Source organism: Pelobates fuscus, chromosome 8, assembly GCF_036172605.1.
Source record: "Pelobates fuscus isolate aPelFus1 chromosome 8, aPelFus1.pri, whole genome shotgun sequence".
Taxonomy (NCBI): Eukaryota; Metazoa; Chordata; class Amphibia; order Anura; family Pelobatidae; genus Pelobates; species Pelobates fuscus.
Genome location: NC_086324.1, coordinates 101,524,439 through 101,549,786, shown reverse-complemented (window position 1 = coordinate 101,549,786; position 25,348 = coordinate 101,524,439). Strand labels below are relative to the sequence as shown.

Sequence of the window (25,348 nt, the reverse complement as noted above, 5' to 3'; positions counted from 1 at the left end):
ACTGCTTTTGTCAGCAGTCACATCATCAAGAAATACAAGAGAACCAGTTCCATTGGCAGCCATACATGCCCACGCCATACTACCACCACCATGCTTCACTGATGAGGTAGTATGCTTTGGATCATGCACAGTTCCTTTCCTTCTCCATACTCTTCTCTTCCCATCACTCTGGTACAAGTTGATCTTGGTCTCATCTGTCCATAGAATGTTGTTCCAGAACTGTGAAGGCTTTTTTAGATGATGTTTGGCAAACTCTAATCTGGCTTTCCTGTTTTTGAGGCTCACCAATGGTTTACATCTTGTGGTGAACCCTCTGTATTCACTCTGGTGAACTCTTCTCTTGATTGTTGACTTTGACACACATACACCTACCTCCTGGAGAGTGTTCTTGATCTGGCCAACTGTTGTGAAGGGTGTTTTCTACACCAGGGAAAGAATTCTTCGGTCATCCACCACAGTTGTTTTCCTTGGTCTTCCGGGTCTTTTGGTGTTGCTGAGCTCACCGGTGCGTTCTTTCTTTTTAAGGATGTTCCAAACAGTTGATTTGGCCACACCTAATGTTTTTGCTCTCTCTCTCTCAGATGGGTTTGTTTTGTTTTTTCAGCCTAATGATGGCTTGCTTTACTGATTGTTACAGCTCTTTGGATCTCATATTGAGAGTTGACAGCAACCGATTCCAAATGCAAATAGCACACTTGAAATTAACTCTGGACCTTTTCTCTGCTCCTTGTAAATGGGATAATGAGGGAATAACACACACCTGGCCATGGGACAGCTGAGCAGCCAATTGTCCCATTACTTTTGGTCCCTTGAAAAGTGGGAGGCACATATACAAACTATTTTAATTCCTACACCGTTCACTTGATTTGGATGTAAATACCCTCAAATTAAAACTGAAAGTCTGCAGTTAAAGCACATCTTGTTCATTCCATTTCAAATCCATTGTGGTGGTGTATAGAGCCAAAAAGATTAGAATTGTGTCGATGTCCCAATATTTATGGACCTGACTGTAGGCTCAGTAGAGGATGATGCAGTCGCAAGGGAATTTCCTGGAGCAACTCAGAACAGGCAGCCTTTACCAGCCCATCAGGATTCTTCCCAGATTGCATCATTCCATTTTGTGGTGGCTACTCAATAAGAACATTTGTTTTTTTTTTGTTTGTTTTTTTAAATATGTTTATTGTTTTCACAATATAAACGCATATCTCAAACTGATTTGTGGTAAAGCGGGTAATTGACCACGCAGGGGCGTAAGCATCAGTATAGAAAGGTGCAAGCATTTGGTCGCCTATGCAGAGGTGGATTTGTCACAACCTGTATAACGGAACATATTCGTTCATACTGTCTACTGATCTATGCAATTAAAACGATTTACGGCTATATGTTTCAATAACGTGGTTGTCTTTTCAGTATCTAGTGCCCATCTTGTATGTACTCTGCACGGAATTATGCAATACTTGTAAATGATTAAAGGCGCTGGTAGCAGTACGCGAGTGATTCAAAATAACCATGCTTTGATAAGAATTAAGCACACTTAAATTTTGCAGAGTTAGATATATCATGTACGTTAGGCACATTTAGTAACGCAGTATACGAAGCTCCTGCTGCCTGACCCGCGTCTTATCTGTCTATCTCGCATATTCATAGCTAAATAAAAATAGATCAACATGTAAGCGTGTAAACATGGTTATGCGTCAGGGCCGGACTGGCCCACCGGGATACCGGGAAATTTCCCGGTGGGCCGTCGGCACCTGGGGCCGGGGTGACCTGCGGCCGCAGGGAGAACTTGAAAGGCGGCCGGAGGGGAAGCTCTTCATGAGGCCGGTAGCAGGCTCTTCTGGGGGAGCAGGCTGTTCTGTCTCTGTTCCCCCTCCCTCGCGCGCTAGAAAGAGACCGGGGACGGAATATGACGTCATATTCCGGCTCCGGTCTCATTAAGCTGCGCGCGAGGGAGGGGGAGCAGAGACAGAACAGCCTGCTCCCCCAGAAGAGCCTGCTCCCGGCCTCATGAAGAGCTTTCCCTGCGGCCGGCTTTCAAGTTCTCCCTGCGGCCGCCAGCACAGCTACCAGTCTGCCCACCCACAGGTACTAAAAAATATGTATGTCAGTGGGAGTGTGTGTGTGTGTGTCTGTCATGGTGTGTGTGTCTGTGTCATGCTGTGTGTGTGTCTGTGTCATGCTGTGTGTGTGTCTGTGTCATGCTGTGTGTCTGTCTGTCTGTGTCATGTGGTGTGTGTGTGTCTGTGTCATGCGGTGTGTCTGTGTCATGCTGTGTGTCTGTCTGTGTCATGCAGTGTGTGTGTGTCTGTCTGTGTCATGCTGTGTGTCTGTGTCATGCGGTGTGTCTGTGTCATGCTGTGTGTCTGTCTGTGTCATGCAGTGTGTGTGTCTGTGTCATGCAGTGTGTGTGTCTGTCTGTGTCATGCTGTGTGTGTGTCTGTCTGTGTCATGCTGTGTGTGTGTCTGTCTGTGTCATGCTGTGTGTGTGTCTGTTTTACGCTGTGTGTGTGTGTCTGTATGTGGCATGCTGTGTGTCTGCCTGTGTCACGGTGTGTCTGTATCATGGTGTGTGTGTCTGTCATGGTGTGTGTGTGTCTTTGTCTGTCATGGTGTGTGTGTGTGTGTGTCAGTCGTGGTGTGTGTGTCTGTGTGTGTTTTTAAAAATAGTGTTTTACTCACCTTTTTTTTTTCCAACGTCGTGCTGGTCTCTGCCTCTATGACTGAGATCATCAAGCTTGATGATCTCAGCCAATCCGCACTGACACAGGAAGCGCCTCTAGTGACCGTCTGAGTGTCTGTCACTAGAGGTGTCACTAGGAAGCAATGTAAACACTGCCTTTTCTCTGCAAAGTCAGTGTTTACATTCAAAAGCCTGCAGGGACAGGCTATAGACACCAGAACCACTACATTAAGCTGTGTGGTTGTGCGCCTGCTAGTGAGCTTGCTTGCATGTGTATGTGTGTGTGTGTGCCTGCTAGTGAGTGAGCTTGTGTTTTTATGTCAATGAGCTTATGTATATTAGTGAAATTGTTTGTCTATGAGGCTGTGTATCAATGAGCTTGTGTGTGTCAGTGAGATTGTCTGTGTCTGCATGTGAGTATGCTTACTGTATAATTAAATGTTTTACTCTGAAAGGACCAATATATTATATTAGAAAAAGCAATATATATATATTGCGACAATATATGGCGCAATGACTTATGGGGCTGGCATAGATTTTTTTTTTCCAGGGCTGCTTTGTATCCCCAGTCCGGCCCTGTTATGCGTATTTGAATAACTCAATTAACTTAACACACCATGTAGGTCTGGTAAAGGGGTTGTGCATACTACCATATTATTTAATATGCTGTACCCTGTATATTTAATTGTGCATAGCTTGAGGCTGTAATATAAGAACTGTAAAACTTTTGTAACAGAAGCGGTGCCTTTGTCTAGCATCGTGAGGCTATATAAAATCTTAGCTATTAGTAAGGCTTGCTAAACAAATATAACGAGCAGGCTTCAGAAGGCGGTGATAAATCATAGCTATTTGTAACACAGCAGCCCCCCCCAGATTTGAGATTTAAACATGCGATAACAGTGTATGCAGAAAAACTGAAAAATAAGAGCGAGGCTGGTCTCAGTATCGGTCCTATGAGGGCCTCCAATGACATGGCCACCGCGGGACCTCCAGCTCGCCGGATCACCATCCGTCCTCCCCGAAATAGCCCCAGCCCAGCACCCGAGTCCTCCATGGCGCTGTGGGCACTCGGGGGCAGTCCGTCCACCTGACCCCCACACCTAGAGTCCGCAGATCGTCCACCCCCTGCACCTCCCCATCACCACCCAAGACCCAGTGAACCGTGTGTCCCAGGGTCTCTCCCGGCGCCGGCCACACACTTAGACACGGCGCGCGCTGCTCCCGGCCACCAGTCCGCCGGAAGGGCTGTGCAGTCCCACCCCACAGCATCGGGGACAACCCAAACCCAGAGGCCCAGGTACTCACTGCTCCTGCAGGCCGGTAGCCACCACGGGGTTTTCATCCGGCTTCCGGCAGTGCCGAGGTCCATTTGGGCTGCACTGGTCAGCTCCCCATGGAATGTAGTCGGCCCATCTGTTCCGGCACCGAGCATGTAGAGGTGCCTGTATGGAGAACAGACGCCGGTAGTGGGGCTCAGCTTTGTCCTGTCACTGATTTGTAGGGCCCCTGTGTTGACTTGAGTCTCTGTCAGGGTGTTTCCGTCTGCGAGTGCCCCTTCCTCTTAGTGTTTCTGTTGCTGGCGGGCTCCTTGTTGGCAGCCTGTGCCAGTCCAGGAGGACAGCCCGAGCTCAGCACTGGATCTCCCGTCTCGGCCCGCGCTGCCTCCATGTGGCCGGGATAACCCCCACCGGCCGGGGGGGGGGAAACAGGGTCGGGCCCCGAGCCAGCCGCAGCCATCACCAGGGCGATCTTCTCCCTTGCTTGTACCTTGGCGCGGGGGGTCCGCACCTGTGTTGACTGACTCGTGTGCACCCGAGTCTGGTCTTGCGGTCGCAGGTAGGCCCCAAAATTCATTTGCGGTGTTTACAGCCTGCTTTTGGGCTCCAGTTGGTATCATCTGAAAGCTGGAGTTGTCCTCCACGTTGTTGCAGCAGGCGAACCATTTTTTGTGCCCTCTGTGGTCATTTTAAAGCCATTCCAGTTCGTTTGGGCCTGGAGCCACAGTCTGCTACCATGCAGCTCGGCAGCCCGGCCCCGCCCCCGAACATTTGGGTTTTAAGGGACTTTTCTCGACCATATAACAGCTCTCTACACTATACCAACGGCCAGGGTTATGGGCCATGGCTTTACATCAGAATAGTTTACTCCAACGGGACCAGACAAGGGTCCTCTTGTCCCCTTTACTTTAGATCACTGGCCCTAGCCATAAGGCAAAATAATGGAATAATGGGCTTCGACCTTAACTGAGAAAATATAAAAACCAACATGTACGCAGATTACGTTATTTTAACTATTCAGAACCCCGAACAATCACTATTAAAACTCACAAGAGTTGTTCGGGGCTTTTCAAAGATCTCTGGGTACATGTTGAATTTGGATGATAAAAAAAAAAAATCTTGACTAGTAATCATCTCTAAAGATGTAAAGAAGGCAATTAAGGATAAGCTATTTTAGCCATTTGGAAATTAATATCTCTGCCGACCTAAAAAATAAATCAATTTTCTAATTCTAATTTCCAAAATTAATAAAGTACTCAAAGAATGGAAATGTATGGAATTCTCTTGGTGGGGCCTGATTAATAGCATTAAATTTTATATTCTGCCAAATTGGTTGTACTTGTTCAGAACTATCACTATGTATCACAGATAGCTGGCTAACAATGATGCCTTTTGAAATTCATATGGCAAGGAAAAAAAAACAAAAAAAACCTAGAATCAAATGAGTCAATCATTACTAAACAGTTATTTATATAAAAAAGTGAGATTAAAATTACCTTCAATTATTAGCTAAAACCTTTTAATAATGCCCCTTTGTTAATTTGAGATTTTTAGATGGTTGAAATGGAAGAGTACACCTGCTTACTGATTAAATAAACTATTGACTCATTTGATATGTGATTTTTAGATCAATTTATGTGATTGTGAACTAGCTTTGTTTACATTAATGTATTGTTTAATTGTATATCCTATAAAACTTGTACTGTTGCACTGGTGTTCGTTTGAGAAATATCTATATTCCAATAAAGCTGCACAAGTTACCCTTGAGTGCATGGACTACAATTTTTGTTGGACTTCTATTGACAGTATTCCACTTGGAGCATCCTTCTTCTAGACTGTTTGTGACGCCAAACAGAGCCAGGAAGGGATCACAAGCATCCAAGGATGCAATCAGCAGATGGATTGTTTCAGCTACCAAGTTCACAGGTCCCTGTTCCAAATGGACTTAAAGCCCACTCTGCAAGATCAGTCTTCCTCCTGGGCAGCAGCAGCTAGAGTATCTCCTGATATGATTTCTAAAGCTGCTACGTGGTATTTTCACAGGACATTAATTGGAAGTTCTCTCTCAGTTTCTAATAATTAACACAATGTTGGTTTGACCTTTTCAGATTCGATTTATGCATTCTACGTGGAGGTTGTTGGACGTTCCTGGGTATTAGCCATAGTTGTGCTGCTATGGATATGGCTAGGAGAGGAGAAGTTATTAATTCTTACCATAATTTTCTTTTCCTATGTAGGGGTAGGTGGTGGTAATTATACCCTTGTTCTTATTAGGTTTCTGTCTAATTTGGGATGGGCGGAGCCAACCCTAGTGCCACGCTTCTATGGCGTATGACCAGAAAAATAAAAAATTACAACTAGAATGAATATATTTTTTCTATATCACCCAGAGATCTTGCACTCTAGGATTTACATTTTAGCATGCCAAGTGCAATGTTAAGCAGATTATCCACCTTCCAAACACTCCAAAGACTTTTAAATTAAAATCTAACTTCTTGTTTATCAACATTTAAGTTAGACTGAGCCAATGATCTTCAGAACGGTTCTGAAGAAAGTTAGCTTAGTCGTACTGAAACATTCATAGTAAAGTTTTGTTTGAATTAAAAAGTAATTGGAGTGCAATTTGTTTGGAAGATTTTATATATCTTTATATATCCTGTTCCTCTAAGAAATTTGTTTTTGCAGTGCTAAATAATGTATTGCTGCCATGGTTAACCATAATCGCTATATTATTCTTTTCTTGTGTGTGTTTCATGGCGTCATCAGACAGACATTCTTCCTTATGAGTTAGAGGAAACTGATAACCAGAGACTTGGGGGAACGGGGATTAAATTGGTTTACTAAAAAAAAAAAAAAAAAAAAAAAAAAAAAACCTACCTGAAAGCAACACCGCCAAGGGATATTGCCAGAAAAAGAAAATGACCGTTTTGTAAGAATTTTTTTCTGAAAAACAAAATAGTTTTAAAATACAAGTTCATGTCTACAGAAAACAGTTTAAAAACCCATACGATAAAGGTTCATAAGTGTAATTGTAGAACAAAAATATAAATTGATGCACAGCAATTTTAGCCACACTAAAAAGAAAACCAATATGTCCAGCATGGTGTACAATGGTGTTTATTTTTGATTAAATATGTATTTATGCAATGTTTGAAATAGCATGTTTTATAAACCATTATGATCATGCAAATATTTTCAAAAGTAACAAAATCAAAACAAAAGCAATAACAAAGATTTATGTTTGATAGAACACCTCCCCTTTTTCAAACAAAACATTACACATATCTTTACAGAATGTCTTAAGTCTTACTTTGTTAAAAAAAAAAACAAAAAAAAAACCAACAACATTGTAAAAAGGCTGTGCTTTCATACAAGTCAAGCTTTGAAATGTGATTAGGATGCACTCAAAAACAGGTGACTTTTTGGCAAGGTGGGATGTCGGCCTTGTAAAGCAAGTCTCTGTTCTTACTTTCCACTGATACAATTAAGATCTACTTTAAAAACGTGAGGAAATTTAAATCTTCCCTTCAAAAAAATGGCCACACAAATCTTTTCATGTACATTTTCTACTCTGGTGTAACAGCAAGACAGTCATACATCAAAAAGAACTGTAGCTACAGTCAGGGCTATTCACTGAAGTGAGACTCTTACAGAATTTAAGGCAAAAGTAGTAAAACTGGAAACCGATGAGGGAACATTTCTCCAGTTCAGCTACTATGGAATTGAAATTCACTTTAAATTCTGACAAATCTCACCTCGGTAAATAACCCAATGAAGAGTTTATAGTCTGTCTGCATAGAAAGTGCTCTAAGAGAGATTGGTAAAAATCAGTCTGATGCATCACTACTGTGTCTCATGTCAGTTACCGCCAAATCGCTCTGGTCCTGTGGGGTTTATTCGGTCTACATTTTGCCACTTCAGATTTGGATACAGAGTGGCAAAACATAGGATTTTAGCAATGGTCTACAGTTTGGGGTTTTGTGAATAAACCCCTCAGGAAATACTGGCTAATAGCCGTTACCACTTCCTGGGGGTCTGGTCTATTTTGTCCCATTGATATAATTGTGCAAGCCAAATGGCTAGTAAATGGATGCCATGCATTAGTCATGGAAGGTCCACATGCTTCTAGCCTTTTCCTGGAAATTGTCCAGATACAAGATGAAATTATGGACACTACGTTGGATTCTTCATAGAAATATATCAAACAAATGGAGTGACTACTGACCAAGGGTCATATACTCTACTTACATTTCTAAATTATAAAATATCAACTGTATTAACAGTATAAAAGGCTATATGGCACACTGAAGCATTTTCCTCAAGTGTAATCGCCACACTAATATATACACTTAAAACATTTAAGATACTGGGCACTTTCATAATTTATCGTTCTAGTGTTTATGTAGAGAAGAGGTGGCATTAGAGTGACTGCAGTGTGCACTCTGGGGAAAAAAAAAAAAAAGGAAAAAAAAATGGCATTGTGCAAGTTAGTCTGCCTGGACGCACTGCACGATCAGATACATGAAATCGAAGAGACATTTTTTACTTAATTAAAGAAGGTTATTTGCATTGATCTCATAATATAGGTTCTCAGAATTGTCCAGGAAAGCAAATACCGAAGGGAGGGGCTTAAAAGGGTGATCAAAAAAATAAAAATAAAAGTTTTACGAAACCTCCGACACCTTGAATTAAATACTAATCCAATTCTTAGAAGTGAAAGGGTAGTCATTTTTAAATTTTATATGAACTCAGTTACCTCCCCTCATTTAAAACATGGAATTTATATATTTTATATAAAATTTTATGACATAGCACCAGGTTTGTGCATAGATGGTCAACTAAAATGTTTGCATTATGTTCATTTAAAGAGTTTGGTGGATTAAAAAGGAAGAATGGACAGAGGAGAAAGGGGAGAAAGGGAAGAAACCCCCCCCCCCCCCCACCGCAAAAAAAAAAAAAAAAAAGAAAACAACCACCACCCTGTAGGGAGGTATGGAGACAAGAAGTATGGAGGCAAGAAGCAAAGAGTTCATTTTCCCTCAGCTGCTAAGATCAAGTCTACCATATGTGTAAATTCCACACAATAAAAAGTGCTAGAGACTGTGCCCTAGTGAAAACTACGAGCAAGTCAGTGGGAAATCTGGTGTGTTATCTGCAGCAACAAATTGAATTGGGTACACCCGGAACATGCATTTCTCGGCAATAGTGCTGCCGTAGAGATCAAAAAAGGTATACAATTAATTTAAAATTTTCCAAGGCTGTATAAAAGCACCTCTATCTACAGCAGCATGTTCCAGGTGTTCCCTCTCTTTATACTTGCATACTAGAGTCCAGACTAGATTCCTTTTGGAATCCTCCCCCCCCCCCCCCCCCATCCCCCATCTTCTAAGGCCCACAAGTATACATTTGAGGAGGTCTTGGACAATCATGTCACTTTAAATCATTTTCATTTGAAAAAAAAAAAATTATATTATATATACATAATATATATAAAAATGTATTTTTTCCCACAGTGCTCTTGCAACAGATTAAATAGACTTTAGTTTATTTAGCACAAGCACCATTTAATTTGTCGCCCACATTAAAATTAGTGTAGGACCCACCAATATTGTGGCGGGCTTAACACAATATGGCCATATGGTGGAACTGAATCCCCATTCTTGTTTGCAGGAAGAGGTGATTTTAAGTAGCCTTATAAAATGTAAAACAATTTTTAGGTTTGTGCGGTTCTTAAAATGTATATATTATACATACACTGTAAACAACTAAAATGTAAATTAAAAGTATTTTCATATAAAGCGGCTTGATAAACACCATGACCAATGACATGTAGTGGTTATGGTGCAGATAGTCTTTGTTGTCTTCTTGATTTCTGTCAAATGAGCCAGATCTCCTGGCAGCTAAAGCTCAGCCCCTCACTTATGGCTGTAATGCAGCATAAAAGAACCCCAACAGTAGATTATCCACCTTTAAGTAGCAATTATAGCTTGAGAGTGCTTGGGTCATCTCTGCATATTCCTGATCTCCTAAATCTAGATGGTCAATGCAGAAGTTCAATGAACTACCACATAATCGGAGCCACAGAGGGTCTGTGCGTTAAGTGTCATGACAGCCCTGCTTAGAATGACACGTCAAGGAGACCGCAAACAAAATCATATAACCACTTATGAGCCTTCTTATTCTAAGCACCACAACTACTGCAAATCATCGACAGATTTAAAGTTAAGAAGGCATAATCCTTTTTCACCTTTGATAAAAAATAAAATAATAAAGAACTGCATGAATATAAAAACGTATCTTCAGGACTCAGTAATATTAGATCTATTCTTTGGTGCTGCTTCTAGCTGGAGATTGCCCAACAGTACACAGACCACATGACAGGAAATCCCATAAAAATCAATAGATAATGCCTTATTGAGGCACTTGGTGGCTCTCCAAGGGTTTTACATTGCATTCTAGCAGATTGGCTTAAACTAAAAATTATAGCAGCAAGCATTAGATAATTCAATAGGAAAAGTAAACTAGAATAGCATGGAATTCCCCCCTTCCTATCAGAACTTTTACCCCTAAAAAACAAAACAAAAAAAAAACCAAAAAACAACAACAAAAAACGTAAGTTTGATTTTCTTTTTAGAAGTGGTTAGTTGGCATACTAGGCAGCAAACTGATGTTGCAAATTAACCTAAATTAGTTTGCATATCATACTGCATGGTTATTTTACAAAAGGAAAAAGAAGAAAAAAAAAAGTTAACAATATCAGCTATTCAGTAATTCTAGGGATATGCATATTCCAGTGTACTGAAAAGGTGCTAACTATAGTTGGACACAAAAAAAAAAAAAAAAAAAAAAGGCTGTAGAGGTTTGTCCAAATCAAATGTCTTCAAACATGCCAGACAAATCTATTCCTCCACTATTTACATTTGGAGTCTATAAAAGATTTTTAAAAGGCATTTGATCTGGATGAATCTGTCAAAACTTTTTTTTTTTTTTTTGCAGAAATCTAAAGTTACTAAATAAATTACTGCTAAAGCCATTATTTTTTTTTTTTTAAATCTTAAAAACAAAAAAAACTCCAAGAACTTGAATATAAAAAAAAAAAAAAATATGGGCAGTACAGTTAAAGTTTCAGTAAAGTTATTAAAGCTCATTAAACATGTTTTACAGTTACTCACTATATATAGAGTCATAATGCCATTCAGTTTATTTTTGTGCAAAATGTAATGGCCATGCAGGTTACATGGCAGTTATATACACAATAATAAAATCAGAATAAAAAAAGGGGAAAAATAAAACAAAACATAAAAATGGCTATATTCAAGTTTTGACACATTTAGGGACTAATCAGCCTACAAATCAGTTTAGCACCAATCACAAAAAATAAAAAAAAGGAGGAAAAACCCAATAAGAAAAGAAAGACCCACCTAAATGTGAAAGGAGATTCTAAATTGCTTAAATGAAAGTGAAAAGAATTCTGATTGAAGTGAATAATGATTGAAAACTATGCGTGCAGATTGTGAACGATAAATTGAAAAGTTTGACATTAAACCGTAATAAAAATCTTAATTTGAACATATTTCATTTCCATCCTTAAAAGAATGCCCTGTGTTTATGAAAGATTTTCATACTCTGTTATTTACATCATCTCAAAAAAAAGTATTAAATCTACTATAAAAGCAAGTATTTGTTTAATTACATACTTACTGTCCCTTTTAAAGCAATTGTGCATAAGCAGCCCCTATTTAAGGGTAAAAGGCATCTACAAGTACAATTATTACATCGCAGATTGTCATAATATATTGGAGTGTCACAGTCCATTAAAAAGTTCCATGAGAATTACTGTTCAAATTATATTTCTTTGCAGAACACAACTGCAATAGTCCTTGCAGGTGAATTATTGTCTTATGGAATTGAAAACAAAATAAACCACTGGTATGGTCACTGAACTGGGGTACATTCTGATAGATGTGAAAAATCCCCCCAAAAAAACAAAAAACCCAACAACCCTGCAATACCGCAACACCCACAAAAACAAACAAAAAAAAAAAAAACTTTAAACTAATCAAGACTGGTTATAATGCTATGTTCCAAGTTACCAAGCACTATCTAATATCCTTTAATGTAGAGATGATCTAGTCCTGCTTTAGAAAGCCTATTTTGATAGCATATTGTTCCTTGCTCCTCCAATCAGCAATGTGGAAATTTATCCTTGCTTAGTACGAAGGATCCTCAGCGTAAAAAGGATTTTTGACCAGTTCCAAATCTAACATGTAGCCAGTGTTCTCCTCAAAGTGGGTTAGAGGTACTGTGTCCTCTTCAGGGGCATGGCAGTCAGTTTCAATTTTTACTTGAGAACGTTGATAGTCTGGAAAAGCCATTGTAAAGAGAGCCTCCGGATCACATACAAACTTGTAGACATACCGCTCACCAGCCACCTGTAATTGAAATATACATTGCCATTAACAATGAATGAATATGCAGTCAATACAAATGTGTAAAATCTTCCCAGTTTTTGACCCTCTACCCATTTTTTTCCATTAGATGTAATGTCTTTGTGGCGAAACCAACCTCGCCACTGGGCCCTGGAGAAGCCTGTTTGCTAGCCTCCTACCTGCTGACTATGGCCCCTGGGTTATTTGGGGCATATTGTACTTTATATTGCTGCAACTGGCCCTTTTAAAATCATCGATGGACATATTGGGACTTTTTGGGATTGTGGCGAAACCGACCTCGCCACGTGTCCTTGGAGGGGGCCGATTGCCCGCCTCTTGCCTTTGGACTATGGACCAGACTTTATGGGAATGTGATACCCCAGATAGCTATACCATGGAGCCTATTCATAATGAAAGACTATGGGAAAGACTTTAGCTCCATGGCAATTGTACTGTGTGAGTAGGATCTGCGCGCTATTCGGTAGTTTTGTGCGCGCAGATCCCAGCTATCTGGGGATAGGTGAAATGTCTGTTATGTGTAAAAGGTGAATTTATGTATTTTAAAGTGTTTTACTGTCTTTGTGTCCCCATGTGCTTAATGGAGTCTGTCTCTGTGCTGGGAGATAATTGGATTACTTCTCCAGCACAGAGAAGGCCCTGGAAAGCTAGGGGTTTTAAAAGATACTTTTAGTAACTTTTGAACCCCTGGTCTGATCCATGCCATTTTAATATGTTGTTCCCCTGAATGGATTGATTGTGGATATGTAATTTTGTGTGAATGTGATGTATGGTTTTGAAGTTATAAATATTGTGTAAAAAGTATATTTTAAACTGTATGAATAATGGGATTATGTGTCACACTAAGGGGAGGGGATGTGTGGGAGGTAACATCTATGTCATTGGTTCTTTTATGCCTCCCCCTGGGTGTGGCCTGTATGTGTGAGATGGAAATAAAAGCCAGGCTGGATGAGCCAGTCCAGAGTTCCTGTTTTTACCCTCAAAGTGATGTGTCGTCTCATTATTGGGGGGGAGGATTTATTGCATGCTGTTCCAGTTGACTGCTAGGAGTGCAAGCCTATTCGTATGGTTCCTATTCAACGGTCTACAGCATTCCTATGCTTGAGAAGGTTCATATACTGCATCGGTTCGGTGATTGTGGTGTCTGCCAGAGTGCTTGGAGTCCTCAGGAAGCACTAGGAGCATCCATTAACGGAGGTACCAAGTCGGGGTGCCAGGTGATCCGTTACAGTCTTATTTTAAGCAGGATAGGTACACAACTTTCTACAATTTCCACTGAACTGGAGATGTGTCCATTGTGTTGGATTGAAAAGGGTTAAAGGGATATGGATGATGCAAAGTGAGCATTACAACACATTAGTGGAAGGAGTTTTAAGAGCAATAGGCTACACAGCAGGAGATCACTTAGACTACAGGCAATACAATTCACCCTTAAAGATCAGAGATACAAATGGTTAAAATTAGAGAAGAAGAATACTGCAGTACGCCAGTGGACACATAGCACTTTGAATATTCATCAACTCCGTATTCATTACTTAAAAATAAATATTAAGAAGTGGGTTGGAAATATCTAGACGCTTTTAAGAAGTATTCACAATTTTTTTTTAAACATTTAAAAAAACAAAATAAAAAAAAAATAAAAAAATTTGCCCAAAATAATTTGGTTCCAAAAGTAATATTTCTCAGCATGATTTGCTAAATTCTTACAATACTACATAAGATCGATAAGACGTGTGAAAAATACATACCTTTTGCATAATGCCCTTTTCATAATAGTAACGAAGAGAGCGGCTTAATTTATCATAATTCATTGCCGGCCTATTCTTTTGAATTCCCCAACGTCTTGCAACCTAACACAAAGAGGGAAACAAATAAATCATACAAAGTTACAGAGTTATCTGCCCAGTACTTGGCTCTTTATGCTCAAATAGGCATGGTATCAATTTATTAAATGATTGTGAGATACCATTACACAAGGCTAGATTTAGAAGAAAATACCAGATACAAAGACCATTTTGCATGTTATCTGGCAGATAAATGGGGTATCCGTCGTTTGGCTTATTTTATCACAAACTACTAACAGCTGGTTATGCTAAACTTTAAAATTCTATTTCTACTTAGTTTTGCAAAATAGGTTTCCACTCGCATATTGTGCTGGCCAAAAGTGTTAATGAGTATATGTAAATTCTAAAATGGATTCACCTGAAGCATCATGAGATGGTAGAGATGATACAAAAAGTCAGGCCAAATTTTTAATTTTTAACTTAACCTGCTGCATTAACCACCCCATAATAGAGGGCTAAAGGGCTTATAAAGATATGCCTCCACCCTTAACCCACCCCTCAATTCACAGCATAGAGCAAGTTAACAGAGCCACTGATTTAAAAAAACAAAACAAAAAAAAAACAATTATATATGTAGCGTGATATAAGAGTGCATACCTCTTCCGGCTCAATTAGTTTAAATTCCATGCCTCTTCCTGTCCACGCAATGAAATGAGCATTTCCTGGGTCCTCGAGAAGTGTGACCAGGAACTGCCAGAGCTGCAGTGACCCTCTGCGCTGGTAAGGTGGGCCTTCCTTGTAAAAGTTGGGTTCCTGTTTCACTTTGCTTCCTGAGATATACAAGACACAGCTCAGCATGCATCCAGTAAAACAATAGTGATATAGCACAAAATGTAAACCACAGAAATCAAAACATTTTACAGAAAACTAAACATCTACAGAAAATCCTAAATAGCGTATACACTTAAAGGAACACTTCAAGCACCATAACCACTAATGCACACTGTAGTGCAGGAGTGCCCGAAAGCTAGATCTCCAGTGGTTTTAAAACTACAGCTTACATGATACTGTCATTCTAAAGTCATGCACAGAATCATGGGCGTTTAGATCTACCTTTTGGGCAGCCCTGCTGTAGTGTTTATAGCGTTTTAAGTGTTCCTTTAATTCTGACACTTTAGTGTGATCTTCAAATGCTAGATTAGGGGTAGTCAACCTTTAAATACATACTTCCCGCTTTTGTAACTTCGTTGATGGCAAAATTTCCTTAACGCCCACCAGTGCAACAGTAACTCGTTTTATAGTGCAAGTGCTATTTAGAATCGGTTTTTGGTAGGTTTTTCTCTTTTTTTTGTACTAAAATTGATAAATCCCCCCCCCCCCTATGTGTCTGTGTATGTATATATTTCCTTGCAAAAGTATTCACCCCCTTGGAATTTTTCATGTTTTGCTCACAACCTGGAATTAACATGGATTGTTTGAGGATTTGCATTTAATTTACAGAACATGACCAAAACTTTGAAGAGGTTTTTTTTCTTATTGTGAAGCAAACAAATAGGACAAAATAACAGAAAAGGTCAATGTGCATAACTATTCACCCCTAAAGTCAATACTTTGTAGAACCACCTTTAGCGGCAATCACAGCTCCAAGTCGCTTTGGATAAGTCTCTATGAGCTTGCCACATCTTACCACTGGGATTTTGCCCATTCCTCCTTGCAAAACTGCTCCAGCTCCTTCAAGTTGGATGGTTTGCGCTTGTGAACAGCAAAAGTCTGACCACAGATTTTCTATTGGATTGAGGTCTGGGCTTTGACTAGGCCATTCCAACACATTTACAGGTTTCCCCTTAAACCACTCAAGTGTTGCTTTAGCAGTGTGTTTGGGGTCATTGTCCTGCTGGAAGGTGAACCTCCGTCCTAGCCTCAAGTCACGCACAGAGTGTTATAGGTTTTGCTCAAGAATATCTCTGTATTTAGCACCATCCATCTTTCGCTCAACTCTGACCAGTTTCCCAATCCTGGCTGCTGAAAAACATCCCCACAGCATGATGCTTCCACCACCATGTTTCATGGATGGTGTTCTTTGAGTGATGTGATGTGTTGGGTTTGCGCCAGACACAGCGTTTTCTTTGAAGGCCGAAAAGTTAAATTTTAGTCTCATCAGACCAGAGCACCTTCCTCCATACATTTTGGGACTCTCCCACATGCCTTTTCGCAAACTCAAAACCAGGGCCGGACTGCCCCACCGGGATACCGGGAAATTTCTCGGTGGGCCGTGGCATCTGGGGGCTGCGCATGAAGGTACCACCGGGTGGCCGGTCCGGTGGCACACTGAGGAGGCCGGCCTCGTTCCATGCTGGAGCCGCCGGGCGGCAGCCCTGTCACTAATGCGGAGGACTGAAGGAGTGAGGAGCATGTCTCTGTATCATGCTCCCTTGCGGTTTCCACAATTCCCAGCACAGCAGAGCAGTAGTGGTTATTGTGCATGGATTATTTCTATAAATAACATAGGCGTGCGCACGGGGTGTGCCGGGTGTGCCTGGGCACACCCCAATCCCCGCGGAACGCCTATGTATTGAGACCGGCAGGGGAGATCACAGGATCTCCCCTGCCGGCTCATGCAGAGCCGGCGCTATCCGAGCGCCGCCTCTGCTCTCAGCCTCCCCTCACCGGCTCACAGGCATGGAGGGAGGCAGGAGAGGACCCGGGGAGCTATTGCCAGCAGCTCCGCTGGGTTCCGCGGCAACGCTCAGATCTCGTGTGAGTGAACTCTAGCCCTGTGGGGCTAAAGTTCACTCTCCACTGGACCACCAGGGATGGATGGCAGCAGCAGGATCCCCCCTCCCAGGCATAAGGAAAGAAGGGAGGGGGAATAACTGATCTGCCCCCACCTCCACTGGACCACCAGGGAAGGAAGCAAGGAAGGATCCCCCTCCCTACATAAAGTAAGAAGGGAGGGGGGATATTAAGTAATGTACCCCCACAGCACCCACACACATTACACAAACAGGACCCTCACAAACACAAACAGGACCCTCACAAGTGCACACACACAGCACACTACCAGTCCCCTTACACACATACAGCACCCTGACACAGTACATTCACAGCACCCTCACAAGTGCACACACACAAACAGCACCCTGACACACAGTACATTCAGAGCACCCTCACAAGTGCACACACACACAAACAGCACCCTCACACAGCACGCACACACACAAACACCCTCACAGTACACTACCAGCACCCTCACACAGCACGCACACACAAACACCCTCACCCACATAGTACACTACCAGCACCCTCACACAGCTTTGTGTGTGTGTGTATATATACATACCTACACCTACACCCCTACACCCCCACACCCCCACACCCCCACACCCCCACACACATTAATGTGCGTATTAGCGCGCACACACACACACCTACACACCCCTCCTGGTTATTCCTTGCCTGGTGCTCGGCAGCACAACATACAAAACAATGAAAAAAGCCAGCACTCAAGGACTTTTAGAAATAAAATGTATCTTACAGTTTATTCCAGTACAGTCAACGTTTCAGTTCATTCATGAACTTAACTCAGGACATAAATCATGTACATGACAATGCTGACTATGAATAAGGAAGATTCATATGTAATATGAATGAATATGTAATGAGCAGATATTGGCCCCCAAAAAATAAAATAAATATATATACACACACATATATACACACACATATATACACACACATATATACACACACATACACACACTTTTTTTTATGATCCCCCAAGGAGCACCATCAAATATATAATATCCAAATGGAAAGAACACGGCACAACAGAAAACCTGCCAAGAGATGGCAACCCACCAAAACTCACAGACCGGGCAAGGAGGGCATTAATCAGAGAGGCCGCACAGAGACCTAAGGTAACCCTGGAGGAGCTGGGTATATAATTTTTTTTTTTTTTTTTATAACCCAACCCGGACTTTTACTTCTCAACAAAATTGTCCCTAACTTCTTTGGGGAGTTCCTTGGTCTTCATGGCAGTGTTTGGTTAGTGGTGGCTCTTGCTTAAGTGTTGCAGCCTTTGGGGCCTTTCAAAATAAAAAATATTAAAAAAAAAAAAGTGTATATGTAATGACCGATCATTTGACACCTCGATTGCACACAACTGGGCATCATTTCACTAATTATGTGACTTCTGAAGGTAATTGGTTGCATCCTAGCTTTTTATTGGCTTCATAACAAATTGGGTGAATACATATGCACATGCCAATTTTCTGTTTTCGATTTCTAAAAAATAGTTTTATGTATAAGTTGGTGAAGTGAAATGAGAAAATTATAGACTATTGTGTTCTGATCCATCACATAAAATTCAGATTAATAAAACACTGAACTTAAGGCTGTAATGTAACAGGTCAATATTGGAGAGGGACATATATATATAGAAACATAGAATGTGACGGCAGATAAGAACCATTCGGCCCATCTAGTCTGCCCAGTTTTCTAAATACTTTCATTAGTCCCTGGCCTTATCTTATAGTTAGGATAGCCTTATGCCTATGCCACGCATTAAACTCCTTTACTGTGTTAACCTCTACCACTTCAGCTGGAAAGCTATTCCATGCATCCACTACCCTCTCAGTAAACTAATACTTCCTGATATTTTTAAACCTTTGTCCCTCTAATTTAATACTATGTCCTCTTGTTGAGGTAGTTTTTCTTCTTTTAAATATAGTCTCCTCCTTTACTGTGTTGATTCCCTTTATGTATTTAAATGTTTCTATCATATCCCCCCTGTCTCGTCTTTCCTCCAAGCTATACATGTTAAGATCCTTTAACCTTTCCTGGTAAGTTTTATCCTGCAATCCATGAACCAGTTTAGTAGCCCTTCTTTGAACTCTCTCTAAGGTATCAATATCCTTCTGAAGATATGGTCTCCAGTACTCCAAGTGAGGTCTCAGTGTTCTGTACAATGGCATGAGCACTTCCCTCTTTCTACTGCTAATACCACTCCCTATACAACCAAGCATTCTGCTAGCATTTCCTGCTGCTCTATTACATCGTCTGCCTACCTTTAAGTCATCAGAAATAATCACCCCTAAATCCCTTTCCTCAGATGTTGAGGTTAGGACTCGATCAAATATTCTGTACTCTGCCCTTGGGTTTTTACGTCCAAGATGCATTATCTTGCACTTATCCACATTAAATGGCAGTTGCCACAACTCTGACCATTTTTCTAGTTTACCTAAATAATTTGCCATTTGGCTTATCCCTCCTGGAACATCAACCCTGTTGATCATCGTATCATCCGCAAAAAGACACCTTACCGTCAAGACCTTCTGCAATATCACTAATAAAAATATTAAAGAGAATGGGTCCAAGTACAGATCCCTGAGGTACCCCACTGGTGACAAGCCCAAGCTTCGAATATACTCCATTGACTACAACCCTCTGTTGCCTGTCACTCAGCCACTGCTTTACCCATTCAACATTATTGGAATCCAAACTCAAAGATTGTAGTTTATTGATAAGCCTTCTATGTGCAACAGTGTCAAAAGCCTTACTGAAATCTAGGTAAGCAATGTCTACTGCACCACCCTGATACTCTCCTGTCCTCCTGTGAGCACAGCACTATATCGAAGCATTGCCATGGTAACACGTGGCAACGCTCCAGCCAGCCTGCTCGTGGGAGGAACACAAAGCCTCCCAGGCCCATCTCTCCCTCTGCTGGAACTAAGTGGCAGCGGGCCGGTAAGAGATCTTTGAGCTCCTCACCAGGGGAGATTAAATTCTCTCTGATGCCGGTCTTGGTCCATGGCCATCAAGGCCCACCAGGTGTTTTCTGCAGAACCCTCTCTACCGCCCACCTGAAATCCCAAACCGCCAACTAGTGAGCAGTAGAGACCAGGTTGACTACCCATGGGCTAGATGCTTGAGCATGCTTCCCAGAGAATTAACAGGACAGCACAATATTTCAGAAGCATGCCAAAGCGGGGTGGATCCAAGACAAAAATTGTCCACAAACCTGCTTCAACCTTTCATCTGGCTAGCCTACAAGATGAAAGGCTTCTTCTACTGAGAAACTGTATTCACAACAGATAAACCAATCCACAAAACGTAATATCCTTTTTCTCCCAACAAGGCCATACTTCTGTACTGCTTTAATAATGGTGTTACATGCATCCTATCATGCCCTGAAATATTATATGGAATTATAGACTAAAATCTAAAAAAATAGCCATTCTGGACAGAGTCTGCAACAAAAGTGTCAAGGTGCTTTTGTAAAATCTAGTCTCAATGAATGGGGGTTAAAAAAAATAAAAATCCTTTCCACTGATTTATAAATGAATGCCGCTATATGTAGACATAATGAAGAGAGCCACAAAGCATTTCTTTGTATGCAACAAGAAGCAATAAAGTATTTTGTGTGTATTTATTGAGGAGTACAACAATGTTAAAAACACAAGCATGATATAAGTGTTATTCACTTCACTTTACCATTAAAAAGTATGAAGAGAGTAGAGATATAGAGAGCAGTATGGTCACATTAGCCAGCACCCAACTGGATAAAAACTATACAAATCTGAAACCCAAGCCAAACACTTCAAATAAAAAAAAAATTCCCACTGGCTATTGGCAAATAAATCTTTCCATCTGGAAGCAGAAACTCGTCCCTGCCAAGTGTAAAATGGACCATCTAGTCTTGCAGTGGCTGGTAACTTAAATCCTGGCTAGCTGTGTAGGAATTGCAAATTTAAGTTCTTATGCCAGAGAATTTAAAATATTTTACTCTTACCTTCAACTCTTTCAGGTACAACACAGGTATCATCGTAGTACAGTCTGTTTTGGTCATAAGGAAATCCTGGGTGGGAGGAAATGAAAAGGGAAGTTAAATGTAGATGATAAAACACATTACTACGTGGGGGAACAACGATATTTACAGAAATGTCCACATAACCACCATCCTCTGATCTGTCCAGGAGAGATTTGCGCTCAGGACAGATCAGATGAATGCACAACTGCAGTGGAAATATGAAGCCCCTGCCACACTTCTGTACCAACCCACTATGACAAGCATTTTGTTACTTTATCATTAAACAAATATTTCAGGATATTTCTCAGTAACTTTAACAAATACTGGTTAACAAGTTTAGGGGTAGCACTGGTAAAGGTACATATGTGCCAAGAGTTATTACAAGGCTGTAATAAGATCACTCACCCGAATGATCGCCCTGGAAATAGCTTCCTGTACCAAAGCAAGAGGACGGACAGTTAGGCACTTCTGCATCAAAGAAGAGATTATAGAGAGATAAAATTAAATATAAACGTTTCATAAATACACGAGTAATATACCAGATGCCAAAAAGCACCAACATGCATTTAATTTATACATAAACCAGGTTAGACATATATTCAATATATTATCATAAATTTATCTTGAAAAAGGTGTTATTCAAAAATACTACATATCACCCAAGGGTGATATTACCAGTGCATATTATGTAGGCATACCCACAGAAATGTAAGGGAATACTACGACTGGTAAACTATTCAACACAGGAGGAATAAATAAATAAAAATAAATAAAGAGATAAGCGGTCATTGCATAACAATTTAATAAGGATATCGCGGTCACTTTTCAATCTGAAGCTGCTAGTGTTTGGGGGGTGGGTACAGTGCTAATTAAAAGAAAACGAACATGTTGTTCCTGTTCAGTCAGTCAACAAATACCCGGTGGAGGATTTCGGAAATAAACAAAGCAGTGCCATCACTCCTAATGAAAAAAACCCCAAAAAAACACACACACGTTCAGAGCCAGCCAACCATAGTTGGCATATGTTGCCCTCCTCCTGCTTTCAAGTCCTAACGTTCTCCTTTCAGCCTGTCCATCCCCCTCCATCTAAGGGGAGTGACTACACCAAATAATAGAGATGCCAGGGCAACCTGGCCACTGTGCTGGATCTTAGCAAAGTTTTTTTTTTTTTTACTGGGGTTGGGGGACTAAGGGGAGCATGCCCACAAGGGTTGCAGTAATTCTTTAAGGCCACAATTGAAAATATTTCCCAAGTTAGCAAGGTTTCTAGTTTTGCCAAAGCTTCAAATTACACCGGTTTACAATACACTAGTTCTGTTTAACGTCACGGTTTAGCATCAAAACCAAACTATACATGCCTTTGAATGCAAGGCTTCAGATGTGTAATCATGAATTGTTGCAGCAGAGGGCAACAAAACAGCTTGATATATATAGTTCTCATGATAAAAATCAATCACTTATTCAAACATTTTAAAAGGGCACATTTATTGGACACAAACATTCAAACAAATACCATTCTCAAAAACAGAAGGTACTTTTCTTTACTTCCAGTTATAAGTAAATGACTGCATGCATTTTGCAGCCTTCAAAAAAACAAAACAAAAAAACCCACCAAAACAAAAACAATAGATCCCCCTTTCTCTTATATAGAAGAGTGAAGCATTTAAATTGGCCTTATGAAGAACATATTCTTCCTACACTGACATGCCAGGCAGTCAGAGAATATGCCAAATTAATTTTGTAAGCAACACAAATTGGTTACAGAAACACAATGCAATCTGTGCTGCAGTTTCAATCAGGACATTTTAATAAAACTATCATAAAATGTTACAAAAGAACAGGGGGGCATTGCTAATTTTCCAAGAACACCAGAGGATAATCTCTTGGCGTTTCTAGAAAAGGAATCACTTCTTGTAGGAAACTGATACATGTTATTATATAATATTAGAAGACATATGTGACACTTAAATTGCTGTACAAGCCCTGCATTGGTAGCTAGGACACCTACGCAGCAAACTTACCATAAAGTGTGCCATTTCTGGCCTTTTAGATCTGGCATGGACATCGAAACAGATAGTTAACAAACAAGGCATTATGCAATAGGGTTTCTTACAAATTTAAAAATATTCAGGGTGGGGCCTCAAAATTAGCCTCAATTTTGGGCCATACTGTATTGTATAGATTAATAATGGACTCTATGCACCAGAACAGTTTTACTACAGAGAGACAACAGAGCCATTTGCAAACTGTTTATAAACGAATTGCATAGGAAATGGATTGTCTCTCTCTGGATGCAGTTTTATTTATCCTATTAAATAAGTGAAACTGCTGCTGTAAACATTTACTGGACAGGAGTTTATGGGATAAGGTCAAGCACCATAGTAGGGATAGAGTAATTATTGGTTGCCAATGATCTGTATTGATCCTTTACCCATCCACATCAATAAACTGTTTAGTTAATGCCAGATGTGTGTACAAATTATGTTGCTATTTCAAAACGTTAAAGGACCACTAGAGCCAGGAATACAAACTCGTTTTCCTGGCACTATAGGGTCACTAGGTCCCCTCAACCCTCATGATGGGCTGAATGGGGTAAAACCCCTTCAGCCACTTACCTTTCTCCAGCGCCAGTAACATCTCCTCCTCCTGCTGACGTCAGATCCGAATGCGTGGCAAGAGCCGAGCGCGCATTCAAACCACCCATAGGAAAGCATTACTCAATGCTTTCCAATGGACGTCCAGCGTCTTCTCACCGATTTTCACAGTGAGAATCGCGGAAGCGCCTCTAGCGGCTGTCCCTGAGACAGCCACTAGAGTCTGGATTAACCCTCAGTGAAAGAGAACAGTTTCTCTGAAACTGCTATGTTTTGAGCTGCAAGGTTAAAACTAGAGGGACCTGGCATTCAGGCCATCTCATTGAGCTGAAGTGGTCTGGGTGCCTATAGTGGTCCTTTAAACAGTATATCGTATAGTATATCGTTACCAAAAGGTCACCGATCATTTGTATCAACAGCGGCTCTGAAACAGTATATTGGCTTATGCTACACCATAGAACAGAATGAGAGGGCTACGATAAAGGTCTGCCTGACACTGCAGTATGCTTATCCAAGATGTGCTGTTTAAGGGTCTTCAAATGCTTTTTTTCTTTCTTTTTTTTTATATAAATATGGTGAAATATTTACTCTATTATTTCACTTTATAGGCAAAAAATTGTAAACCCAAGTAGGGACAACCCTTTTTAATGTATACATTTTGAAGGAAAAAAAAAAATCAAACCCAATAAATAATAAAACCTAAAATAGACCACCACTAAATAGCACAAAAACTGTTTATGTACCAACATATACCACAAGTGCAGCATATTAAAGGAACACTATAGGGTCAGGAACACAAACATGTATTCTGACCCTATAGTGTTTAACCCATCATTTAAGTGGCTTGCCCTCCCCCATAGCCCCCCCCCCCCCCCCTATAAAAAGTTTAAAACTCACCTTTCCAGCGCCGCGTGCTGGCTCTGCCCCCCTTTGTGACATCAAAATGGCTGATTTTTAGCCAATCCAATGCTTTCCCATAGGAAAGGCATTGGATTCGCTAAAACCGGGGCGGAGCCAAATGCTGTTTTGGCCAAATCAGGAGTTCCCAGATTGGCCAGGAAAATTCAGCGTCTCCATACAGAGCGCGTGGACGCTGAACGGCCTAGCTGCTTTTTCGGCATCACTGAGCCAGGAAGCCCCTCCAGTGGCCATCTGAGGAGTGGCCACTTGGAGGTGTCCATAGAGGCTATGTCAACAAGGCCTTTTCTCTAAAAAGGCAGTGTTTACATGAAAAAAGCCTGAAGAGAACTATTATACTCACCAGAACAACTACATTAGGCTGTAATTGTTCTGGTGACCATCGTGTGCCTTTAAGTTGACATACAAGTAAATGGGAAAGAATTAAAGTGTCAGTAGTGGGCTGCTCAAAAAGGTTTACAAAAGTCTTGTACAACACTCCGTTTATAAAAATAGATCCTGGGACAATTTTTAAACTTCCAGCACATGAATTACTAAACAAACAGGTGATTTTGCAATTCGTAGAACTAGAAATTGAAATACAAGACACTTGTTTTGAAGCAACTCCAAGAGTGTCATTGCTTGTTACTTTGTCGAGAGCTGGTAATAAGAGCAATCACAATGACTAAACAAAAAAAAAACTAAAAAAACAACACATGAAAAATTGATTCAAATAATGTAATTTGCAAGTGCCGATTAGATATTACACACACACTCAGAAATATCCCTCTTGGACTGAACGTGAATGAAAATGCTGAACAGCTTATGCTGGCTTAGAGACGTTAACATCTGCTCAGTGCC

The 25,348-nt window shown here is 40.7% G+C and overlaps 1 protein-coding gene across 2 annotated transcripts in view; it reads right to left on the bottom strand.

Annotated features, from left to right (window-relative positions):
* Positions 1 to 11,945: 11,945 nt before the first annotated feature.
* ETV5 (ETS variant transcription factor 5) overlaps positions 11,946 to 25,348 on the bottom strand; it is a 59,037-nt gene continuing 45,634 nt past the window's right edge. The window contains exons 9-13 of one of the 2 annotated variants that reach the window (XM_063428818.1): positions 21,402 to 21,464; positions 20,979 to 21,044; positions 14,846 to 15,018; positions 14,153 to 14,254; positions 11,946 to 12,389 (exon numbers count right to left, since the gene is read on the bottom strand). In XM_063428818.1, coding sequence (XP_063284888.1) covers positions 12,168 to 12,389; positions 14,153 to 14,254; positions 14,846 to 15,018; positions 20,979 to 21,044; positions 21,402 to 21,464 — 626 coding nt within the window. In that variant the 3' untranslated portion in view covers positions 11,946 to 12,167. The remainder of the gene's footprint in view (positions 12,390 to 14,152; positions 14,255 to 14,845; positions 15,019 to 20,978; positions 21,045 to 21,401; positions 21,465 to 25,348) is intronic. The other variant, XM_063428819.1, reaches the window with a different exon arrangement.